Source organism: Octodon degus, unplaced genomic scaffold, assembly GCF_000260255.1.
Source record: "Octodon degus isolate 3935 unplaced genomic scaffold, OctDeg1.0 scaffold00118, whole genome shotgun sequence".
In the NCBI taxonomy this organism is placed as follows: Eukaryota; Metazoa; Chordata; class Mammalia; order Rodentia; family Octodontidae; genus Octodon; species Octodon degus.
In genome coordinates, this window is record NW_004524694.1 from 1,731,821 (window position 1) to 1,744,230 (window position 12,410).

At 36.0% G+C, this 12,410-nt stretch overlaps 1 protein-coding gene across 1 annotated transcript in view; it reads left to right on the forward strand.

Annotated features, from left to right (window-relative positions):
• Positions 1-12,410, forward strand: part of Vps13b (vacuolar protein sorting 13 homolog B) — an 881,657-nt gene that overhangs the window by 241,503 nt on the left and 627,744 nt on the right. Inside the window, 1 exon segment of the mRNA XM_023699943.1 lies at positions 3,565-3,588. Within this exon segment, the coding sequence (XP_023555711.1) occupies positions 3,565-3,588 (24 nt within the window).

Here is a 12,410-nt window from a genome sequence, read left to right on the forward strand (position 1 = left end):
GAAAAAAAACTGCCTTAAGTAATACAATTAGCAATAACAATAGCATCAACTCTAGCCTAGCTACTAACCACCTTAGGTAACTATTAACCTGATACCTTTATCCCTTTGAGCAAGTTCTACAGTTATATGATGAAGTCCAATTTACACTAGGAAGTGTATGTGATCATTTTCTCCTTAGTTAAGTGATTGTAACCTCACGTGATAGGATTTGGGAGTTATAGGAGAGAAAAAAGGCTGGAGAGCAAAGGATGATCATGCAATTTTTGCAAAACTAGAAAATGAAGATACAATGTTCACTCACATAAAAATGTCATAAAGTCAAGAGAAATAGTTTAAGAGAGAAAGAATATGAATAGAAGAAAACACAAAGAATGGTTTGAAACCTAAGTAGCAAAAAAACTAAGGAGGTTAAAAAAAACCCAAAAAACACCCTACTAGAGAGAAAAGGAAAGCAGATCACACAAAGAAAAAGAAATGTAATAAATTTCCTCTGGTGTCCACAGTTCTGTGCTAGTGTCCAAGTTGCATCCCAGAAATGTGATATGTAATCCTCTTAAGTTTGCAGTAGAATTTGTGGTATATATATGGGGTTGACCTTGGCCTTTGGTTGTGGTGGCTAGGAAAACATTCTAAATATTCACTTCTCCTTACCGGGATTGTCTCTGTGGTCCTTTCCAAGTTGCTGGGGTGCCTTGGAGAGGGAAATCCTGGGGGTGCCACAAGACCCATGTATGACTGATCCATCTGGATCTTGTATTGCTTTCTCTGTTGCATAGTACTGAGTCCTTCTCTGATACATTATTGGGAGAAGTATCCATGTCCTGCTACACACCAAGACACCTTGCCTGTTTATGCCACTACGTTGACCCGCTTTTGCTGGTTTCAGACCAGGGTTCACTTCCAGTCCTTTGTATTTAGGGATAAAATTGGCTTTTGGTGGCCTCTAGAGTGAAGCCTAAGTGGTCCTAGCACACAGCTCTCATTAGAATTCTCCTTTGTCTGCTTCCCACCTTCCAGCAGTTATTGGCTGGATCCTCCTTCATTCTGTATTTGGATTCATTCTGGCACTTGGCAATGAAGCAATCCAGAACTGTTTTGCTGCTGTAATTTGCCCCAAACACTTTGAAATAAAATGGTATCCCAGCCATCCTACTTTTGTTCTGTATGTCTGTGTGCCGTAGACCACCTGGGTAACTCTCCTTGATTGAGCTCTTCATTTCTGGCTGGACCTGGCCCAATTTCCATGTATTGATGTGTGCAGAGCTGGCTAGGACTTTTCCTATCCCTTCAATTGGTACAAGCAGTGCAGGTTGGTTCAGCTGCGTGCTGATGTGTACTCTCAGAAACAAAGACAACAAGGCATTGTCACCCATTGTAGCCCACTCTAGCTCCTAAATATAAACATGTGTAAGTTAGGGTTGAATGGAAAGCCATGCTCCACAATGTTCACTGGGATGGAGCCTTGAGACAAGAAGCTGTGACTTTCTAGGGCATAAAACATTTCACATTAGAACTAAAACGCCAACCCTGAAACAATACATACTATCTCAATTGTGTTATGCAGATTACATTTTCAGCGTATTCTTTTTCTCTGCATATTGAACAGGTGATTTTAGCCTCTTACTTAGATGAGCTCACATCAGTTACATACTTCCAGTTGTTCTCACAGTGACTCATCCTCAAGCCACAACTCTTCACAAATTAATGAGACCCAAGTTTAGCCCTGCTTCAAGGCTTATGCTTCATATGACCATCATTGTAACTGGACCTGGATGCCTTGGCTCTTCATAACTACAGATATGCCTTAGTGTCTTTATTCTCAACATGGATTGCACTGGAAGTAGTATATTGGAGTTAACTCACTAGAATTTCAATATTGTTTCCATGGGATTACAAATATGAACTTCCTGGTCTATGATGAGGACTGGGAAGAGCTCACTATATATAAACTTTATAAATCATTTGTTTATTTACTTATTTGGTACAGGGTTTTGCTATGCGGCTTGGACTCATAGTGATCCTCCTGTCTCAGCCTCCCCAGTGCTGGGATTACAGGGTGTGCCACTATGTAGTTTCTATGGCTATTATGATGTGCTCGGGGTTTTGGTGCCACACAGCACGTGGTATGGGGATAGGACCTGGGTCTTTGTGTTTGTCAGGCAGGTGCTTAGACTGTCAAACTGTCTCCCCCAGCGTGTGTGTGTGTGTGTGTGTGTGTTAATTTTTTAGATATTTTTAATTTTCTTGCCTGAGACAGGGTCTTGCTATGTAACTATGGCTTTTGTTGAACTCACTGTGTAGCCCAGGCTGGCCTCGAACTTAAGGTGATCCTCCTGCTTTGGCCTCCCCAGTGCTGGGATTACAGGCATGCACAATCATACCCTGCTGAAGAAATGTTTTCTAGGAATAAATGGATTTTGGCTTTAGAGTCTGTTGCACGATTCTACTGCTTCAATTTATTGGAGATGAGAGGTTATTTCCTAATTGGCCTGCTACTTGGTTCTTTGGTAGTGGCGTATGCTATTGTTTATGTATGTATCTCAGGCAGTCTCAGTCATGGTTTACAAGGAAGAAAGACTGATTTGAATATATCTCCTTGGCTACAGTGGTACAGTCAGTAGTAATTGTAGCATCAGGGAAAATGAGAAACTGCAGTAACTATTCATTTGCCACATTCAACTGTATGAATAACATTTGTAGGTATATAACAAAGTCTAAAATCAGAAAGTGTATGTAGTAAATATCCTCTTCGTACAGCTGTTCTCTCAAGCTACAAACTGGGATTCAGCATGAAACTGCTGTTTAGCACGTCCCTCTTCTGTGTTTCCTCACTCTCTCCTTGGACTCCCAATTCTTGGTTTAGATCCTGGCTATATCTCAGGATCCCACTTCATTCCTATCCTTCCCTATGTTACTGTATTCTAGCACCTGGATTCCAAACGCAGAGAAGCTTATTTGCTGTTGTTTGGCACTCTGATATTTTTCCAGATGTCTGTATGCTGTTTTTTAAAGTTTGTAGGGATGATGCCTAATGATCGTAAGAACTTTCAGATATAGAAAACCCTTCTATCTCCTAACTTTGTTATAAGTAGCAGGAGGAGTAACTATTGTTCTTTACCTGGCTTTATAGTTCTAATATCTATAGGAATTTTTTTCTTGCAATACTAGTTTGCCAACATATGTAGCTTTCCTTTATAATTTTATTTTTATTGCTGTCTTTACCTATTCTACTATATATTCAAAGCCGTAACTACTTTAGTTATACAAGTTTTCTTAGGCAATAAAGTGAAAATGCATGACAATATTTCTATGTGAAAGAATACTTTCCTCATATACTATCCTGTAATACTAATTTCTTTCATCTTCTCCAGGTAATAATCACTGGCTTTTATTTCTAGAACCAATAATAGTTACCATGGAATCTAATCCTTGCTTTTCTTAGGTGAAGAGAGAGCCATGCAGCTTTTAAATCCAAGATTATGTAGGTGGCTATGTTTATACTGGACTAAAGGTGTAGTGATATTTGTAATAATTTATTACTATTTTTTAAGGCATGATACTAAGAATGACCCTGTTACTGAACTATATGTCTAACCCCTTTTTGTCACTTCTTAATGTATTTGAGCTGAAGCTGGATTGTTTATTAATAACAATAATTGCACTATACTAGCTAAGAGTTATTGAGTAACTACATGCCAAAAATAACTGTTATCCACTGTCCATTTATCATTTCAGCCATTGCTTATTATAATTCATAGGGTAATTAGTGAGTCATTACTTTTCCAGTTAAGAAAAGTGAAGAAGTATAGATAAATTTGAAGTATTATTTTATCTGTAATATCTTCACTCATCTACAGTGTTTAGCATTTCAAGATACTTGTCACTTCTTTATCTTTCAGGGATGAACTGTTCAGGATACCAAGAAATATACCAAGAAATATATTTAAATTTCATTTAAAAACTAACTTTACCTAACAAACATAGCCTCTCTCTCTCTCTCTGTCTCCCCCTCTCCCCCCTCTTTCTCTCTTCCCTCTCTCTCTTTCCCTCTCTCCCTCTGTCTCTCTCTCTCCCTCTCTCTCTCCCTCCCTCTCTCCTTCTCTCCCTTTCCCTCTCTCTCCCTCCTGTCCTTTCTGCCCCCTCTCCCTCCCTCTCTTCCTCTCTCCCTCCTGTCCTTTCTGCCCCCTCTCCCTCCCTCTCTTCCTCTCTCCCTCTCTCTCCCTCCCTCTCTCCCTCTCTCCTCCCTTCTCTCTCCCTCTCCCTCTCCCCCCCCAAAAAAAAAAACCCAAGAGCAAACAAAAAGGCACTGATGCTCAGCTCCCTGATGGGCTATGGCAAGCTCAGAGACCAGTGGGCTTGTCTTTTAGTCACCAAAAGGAGATGGGGACAAGCAATTGGAAGTGATATTCCACTTCCAAAGCTTATAACTTAAAGGTAGTGTGTTTAAAAAATCTTTCCCACTCCTAAATTAATAAAGACTTTTTTTTTTTTTTATGTTGGCTTTGATTGGGAAGGGGGAGGGTATCTTCCCAGAGAATTTGTAACCACAGTCCTGTCTTCACTTAGGTTTTAATTTCTGGCATGATCTAGGAGCCACCAAGGCAATAAGTTACAATACAGTCCTGGGTGGCCTTGTTATATTTCTTTGTACCCAGTAGTAAATACCAATATTTTCTGTGGCATTTGCTCTCAACTCTGGTAGTGTATTTGAAGTAGAAAGCCTCGCAAACATGTGAACTCACAATCCAAAATTACATAATACCTAAATAATATCTGTAGTAAAAATGAGTAAGAACATGCAGTGATAAAATTAGACTTCTAAAATGTCAGATAATGTAATTATTAGAAACTGATTATGAAACAACTATGTTTAAGATGGTTTAATAAGTAAAAGAGAAAGTTGAACATATAAGGCACATATGTCATTAAAGACAGCAGAATTTTTACGAAGAGGGAGATATCTTTTAGCACTTAAAAGTTATTCAATATACCAACCAGAAAATTAAATATGTTTGAAGGCAGTTTGTGAACCTGAAGTTGGTTATATGGAAATCCTCCAGAACTCAGCCCAGAAAAATATAGAAAAAAATGAGAAATACAAGTAAAAAAATCTTGAAGGTTGGATGAGAGGATTATTTACTGACTTTTCCTTTCAAAATTGATGTAGAATGTAAATATAAGCTGGAAAAATAAACCCAAACCATTGTAGATATGATAAACTTGGGGTGCTAAAGACAAGTATAAACATTTACATAAAAATAGAGGGAAAAGAATTATTGACTTACTCTTCACACATGTTACCTTTTGTTTCCCACACTTGATAACAAAGATGTCAAGGATAAAGAAAATATTTGTCCTCAAACATATATTTGCAACATGGCACTATTTGGAATTTCCTTCTTTAAGCATGTTCAGTTTGGTGATCATTCCCTTTTCAGCCAAAGTATGTTCTTGAAACTTCTTGTTGGTCTACATGTAAAAGCCATAAATTCCCCTCAGGATTTGCCCTGAAACCCCGTACTGCAGTTGTAGATCCTTTGTCAGTGTCAGTCATGTGGATGAGGCATGGCCATTGCTTGACCAATTTGCTCTCTGTGAAAGCCTGAGAGAATGTTTTCTGTCCTCTCCTTAGGCACACTACATCATCGATCACTTTCCTCGTTGGCCCCATAATCTCCATGATCAGTAAATTTGAGACACAACTGAGTTACAGGATGTTACAATATAGGTTCTCCTATTCTTGAAAGGCTAGGGCCAAAATGTTGGCTGTCCTTGCAGCCCTTCTTTTTCTCTAATTTTTGGTCTGCAAACTGAAGTTGTTAACCCTCCAGAAGAAAAGCTTGGTGATATTATTACCCTGTAACATAGGTAGTTGAACTGAACCTCACTATCTCTCTGAATATCAAACATCTTAGACATAACAGAACAGGTATTTTCCTTCAAGTATTGATATGTTAAACTTTAAATGCCTACAGAATATAAAGAAAAAAGAAAAAAATAGAAAAATAAAAAAAAATTTTTAAAAAGGAATAAACAATTACTTGTTTTTACACAGAAACTTAGAAATCTAACCATATACAGCATTGTAGCAGGACAGTCCTATGACTTGTTTTTCTTGTCTCTTGTTTTCATTTATTTGACTGACCTTGGCAGATATAAAAGTTACATTTCTTGTTATATAGGACTTCCTTTATCTTAGTCTTAACCATCCTGCAGAAAAGTATAAAAACGAGGTGGTAAAAAGTAAAGCCATATGACTATACTGAGCTGTAAAAGGCTCAAGTCAACAAATTCTGACATTGCCAGTCCTATGGATAACCCTCTACTGTTATGGACTACTGGACTATATTGGATTATTTTGCTGAATTCACACACCTACAATATTTAAATGGCAATGGAATACCCATCCCTGACAAAACTAAACAGATTAAGGGGATACAAATGAAGGACCATTTTGTATCTATAGATATAAAATAGTTAGGATAGATATACAGCTACTTTCTCCTAATTCAACAAGAAGAAAGTTTGTACTAATAGTGTTTGGACAGGTTATCATGTCTGCATCTTGTACTATGAATAACCACTATGAAGACAACAATATGCAATATAGTATTAGTAGGAAACTGTCCTACTAACCTGTTTTGCAATTCTCTCATTGCAATTTGTTTCTCAATAAAATTAGTAAAAAATAAATAAAAAGGTATAATTCTTCAGTACTCTAACCAAATTTCACCCCCTTCCAAACAAAAACACTTATTTTTGTATTTTATAGTTTTTTATTCCATAGCATAGAACAAAATTTAGTAAATAATCTTGAAGAGGAGCAGGTTCATTTTTTAAATTGAAAAAAAAAACATTTATTGAAGACCAGTTTTAAAGTTATAGTAAAATAGAGGTGATATATATATTTCCTTTACCTTCTGTTCAATACATATATAGATTTTTTTCCACTGTCTGACATCAGAATTTTACATTACATTGATGAGCCTAGCTTGGCACATCATAACCATTTAAATGCATAGTTTGTTTGTTTATTTATTTATTTATTTGTGGTACCAGGGATTGGACTCAGGACCCTGCGCTTGCCAGGCAGGTGCTTATTCTACTGAGGTATCTCCTTGGCCCTAAATGCATAGTTTCCTTTCGAATTCATTTTTCATGTTTTGTATTCACAGGATTTGGGTATATTTATATACACCTATTGTAGTGCTGTATAAAGTGTTTTCATAGTCCTAAAAAGCCTCTGTGTTTGGCATATCTGTCTATTCTCTCATTCACCTACACTTGGCTATCTAATCTTGGTAATATCTTTTAGAGTTTACTTCTTTTCTTGAATATATGAATATTATAAGAATCATATACAGTTGCCTTTTCAAATACATATTTTTTTCATTTAGTAATACCAATTTAAAGTTCCTCTGTGCCTTTTCTTGATATCTCATTTCCTTTTAGCTCTAACTTTCCATTGTCTGTATGCATCACAATTATCCGTTCACCTAAATGAGGAATATCTTAGTTGCTTCTGAGATTTAGCAATTATGAATATAGGTGGCATTAATATCTGAGTATAGGTGTTTTTGTGAATGTAAGTTTCAGTTTCTTTGAGTAAATAACCAGTAGCATAAATGCTTGATTGTATTGCAAGAATTTGCTTAGTTTTCTAATAAATTGCCAAACTTACTTCCACCATAATTGTTCCATTTTGTCTTTCTACAAGCAGTAATGAGAGTCCCTCTTGCTTCACATCTTTAGTAGCATATAGCAAGTTAGGTTAATTATTATTGCTAATGTGAATAATTTTCTAAGAATGTATGCTGTTAGTATGATAAAGATACTTAGGATACAATAATTCATGTAAGTTTAGAATTAGAAGCTAACTTACGTTAATCTTTATATGAAGAATTATTTCATAAACTGGGTGGCCAAATGTGTGGCTTTGAAGTGAAGTACATCCTTTCACCATAACACTGAATTATGTCAAATGTTTACCATTGTTGATCTTAAACATAAACATTATGAAGCAAAGAAGCTGATGTATTGTTTTCTAATGATCAATAAATATTGCTATTTTTGCTGGTAATTGGCAGGGACTGCTAGGTGCAAATAGGAATGAAACAATGAAAAGTAAGTTTTTACTGTAGAAGACTGTGTTTTCTATCTTGTGGATATTTAAAACTTTTGTTATTTACTTATCACTGAGTTATACTTTAGAGATTACTTTTATTTCATGTTATTTAATTATAAGTCAGTTGCTATATTTATATTCTGCTGAAAATATTAATGGATTTTGCTCAGATATTTTGGCTTAATCATAGGATATTGCTATATCTGCTTTTTGGTATGAAAAACAAAATTAGCAGGAGCAACAATAACAAAATTTCAATTCCTATTTTGGAAGCCATTTACAATTTTTATCCTGAATTGAATCTTAGAACTAATTAGCTCTCTTGGTATACTTGCTTGTCTTGTTTTTGTCTTAGCTACCAAGACATTAGGATTTCACTTTATCCTCGTATGATAAATTCTCCTCTGATTTACTTCCTTTTTTTGTTCTTCTCCTTTACTTTTTACTGTAAAATATACTGTTGACTAGGAAGATAGCTCTGTTGCTGGAGCACCTGCTGGCACGAGCAAGGACATGAGTTTGATACCCAGTACAAAAAAAAAAAAAAAAACAAATCCCAAAACAACAAGAATAAAATGATCAAAAATGAAACAAGATTCACTGTTTGGAAACTCTTTCAGTTTGTTGCTTTGTGTAGTGCTCTTTATTGTCTTTGTTAATGAATATTTCTAATGTACATTTTATTATATTATTTTTTGCATAATTTTATTGAGAAATAAGTAGCAATGAGGCAGTTTCAAATCAAATTGGTAGGACAGTTCCAATAATTAACACATTGCATACTGCTTTCCTAGTGGAGGCCTTATTTGTTGTACAAGATGCAAAAATGATATCCTATTTAAAAACACTATTAGAACAAATCCCTCTATTCATTGAATTAAGAGAATGTAGCTGTATTTTTTTCCATAATTTTATTGAGAGACATATAGCAATGAGACAGTTTCAAATCAAATTGGTAGGACAGTTTCAGTAATTAATACATTGCATAATCTCTTCCTAGTGGTTATTTGCTGTACAAGATGCAGACATATCCTATTTACAAACACTATTAGAACAAATCCCTCTATTCATTAAGAAAATGTAACTATATATCTATCCTAACCATTTTGAATACACAGATATAAAATGGACATGCATCTGTATCCCCTTTTTTGTTTCATTCCATCATTTGAATATTATAGGTGTGTAAAATCAGGAAAATATTCTAAAGGAGTCCAGTAGTCCATAATAGTATTGGGTCTTCTGCTTGACTGGCAGTGTCTGAAATTGGTGACCTGAGTCCCCTACAGCTCAAGATAATACCATAACTTTACTTCTTATACTTCGTTTTTATACTTTTCTGCTGGATGGTTAAGACCAAAATAAAGCAAGACCTATGCAACGAGAGTTGTAGCTTTTGGATCTGATAAGGTCAGTGAAATCCACTCACGATTTATCCTGAGGTCCTGTAACTCAGATTGTAGATCCTTTGTGAATGTCAGCCATGTGGATGAGTCACGGCCATTACTTGGCCAACGTGCTCTCTGTGAAAGCCTGAGAGAATGTTTTCCCTCCATGTGACTCTCCTTAGGCATACTCTACATCGTTGATCACTTTCCTCTTTGGCTCCATAATCTCCTTGATCAGAAAATTTGGGACACTACTGAGTTACATGATGTTACAGTAGAAGTTCTCATGTATCCTGAGTCTTTATTGACCTTGGAAGGCTAGGGCCAAAATGTTGGCTTTCCTTGCAGCCTTCCTTTTTCTCTAATTTTGGTCTGCAAACTTACGTTGTTAACTCTCCAGAAGAGAAGTTAATTGTTATTACCACACAACCTAGGCTGTTCAGCTTAACCTCACTATCTGTCTGAATATCAAACATCTTAGGCATAACATGGAACAGGTGTTTTTCATCAAGTATTGATATATTGAACTTTAAGTCCCTACACAATATGATGAAAAGCATTTAAAATTTAAAATATATTTCAAAAATAAGCATAAAGAATTACTATGTTTACACATAAGTCCAGAAACCTAACATTATACAACCTTGTAGCAGGACAGTCCCACATAATTCCTTTTACTGTCTCCTGCTTCATTCACCACCCCCTTCTTTTTGAACAGTCATCTACCCGAAAGACATCACAGCAGCAACTGGCATGTCATGACAAGCAGTCTGTATTCAGAAGACCAGAATGACAGGCACTCCAAGCATGAACCTACTATTACAAATTGCCATCTTCAGCGCAGTTGCTTAGTTCACAGGTGTTTGTATATATAGTTAGTCAGGGTGAGAATCATTCCACTTAACTGCTTGATTCAAAAATCTTCTGAGGATTCTCAGGATCATTGCCTAACCTATCTTCTACATATAACTATATGGTTGGCCCTTGTCATGTTTCCTAGCTCTTCTCTTTGCTGTCTCTTCATTATGTACTCCTCAAGTTCTTGCTTTACTTTTAGTTGTATTATACCTTTCTATTTGTATTTCTTTTTTTGAGTCTTATACTACGGAAACTATGTGATATTTGCACATGTGTGCCTCGTTTATTTCATTTATGAATATATCTTCAAGTGGCATCCACTTCAATATAAAGGCTTCGAGATTATCATTCTTTATAGCTGACTAATATTCCATTGTATAAAAATACCACATCTTTTTCATCCATTCCTCAGGTGATGGGCATCTTGGTTGTTTCCAAGATTTGGCTATCACAGATTGTGCTTCTATAAACATAAGCACACATACATCACTATGATACGATGTTTTCAGTTCCTCGGGGAAAATTCCCAGCAGAGGAATAGCTGGTGTGAATGATATTTCCAGTTCTAGTTTTCTAAGGAGTCTCCACACTGATTTCCATAGCAGTTGCATCAGTGTACATTCCCACCAGCCTTTGAGAAGGGTTCCTTTTTCCCACAGCCTTTACAACATTTGTTGTTGGATGATTTCTTCATGATAGCCATTCTTTCTGGGGTGAGATGATATCTCAATGTTTTTGAATTTGCATTTCGTGGATGGCTACTGATGTGGATCATTTTTTCCACAAATACATTTATTCGCTTCTTTAATTTCATCCTCTGAGAAGCATGTGTTCATCTCGGATACCAATTTCTGGACTGGGTCTTTTACATTTGGGGCTCTAGAGTTTTTTAGTTCTTTATAAATTCTAGAGAGCAGACCTTTGTCTGAGTACTTATTTGTCATGATTTTTTCCAAATTTGTGGGTTGTCTTTTCACTTTGTTGATAATATCTTTTGACATGCACAAACTTCTCAATAAAAGGAGGCCCAGTTGTTAATTCTTTCAAGTGTGTCCTGTGTGATTTGATTTTTGTTCATCAACTCTTTGCCTACCCCTATGTCTTCAAGACTTTCTGCTACTTTCTCTTCCACGAGGTTTAGTGTTTCTGTTTTAATGTTTAGATCTTTAATCAATTTTGACTTTAGCTTAGTGTATGATGATAGAATGCGGTCAAGTTTTCATTTTCAGCATGTAGAGACCCAGTTTTTCCAGCACCATTTGTCAAAGAGGCTCTCTTTCTTCCAGTTAATATGTTTGGCCCCTTTGTCAAAGATAAGGTGGCTGAGTGTGTTCATAGGGGCTTCAGCATCTTCTAATATATTCCACTGATCCTCAGGTCTATTTCTTTGCCAGTACCATGCTGATTTTATCACAGTAGCCTTCTAGTATAATTTTAAGTCAGAAATTGTAATGCCTCCTGCCTTGTCTTTGTTGTCCGGGATTGCCTTTGATTATCTAGTTCTTTTCTGGTTCCAAATAAAGTTTAGGAATGATTGCTCTAGGTATGTGAAGCATGTTGGTGGTAGTTTGACAGGGATTGCATTAAATCTGTACAAAAATTTTGGGAGTATGGCCATCTTCATGATGTTGGTTTTTCCTGTCCAGGAACAGGAAGTATCTTTCCACTTTATGAAATCCTCTACGATCTCTTTTTCCAGAGTTCTGTAATTTTCCTTGAAAAGATCTTTGACTTCTTTGGTTAAGTGAATTCCAAGGTATTTCATTTTTCGTGGTGCTATTATAAAGGGTATTGTTTCTCTAATTTTCCTCTCATTGTGTTTGTTATATGTGTAGAGAAATGCTATTGACTTTTGGGTATTGACTTTATAACCTGCTATGCTTCTGAATTTCTGTATTAATTCTAGTAGCTTCTTGGTGGTGTTTTTTGGGTCTTCTAAGTAAAGTATCATGTCATCTGCAAATAAGGATAATTTAACTTCTTCTTTGCCTATTCTTATTCCTTTATTTCTTTCTCTTGTCTAATGGCTGTAGCTAATG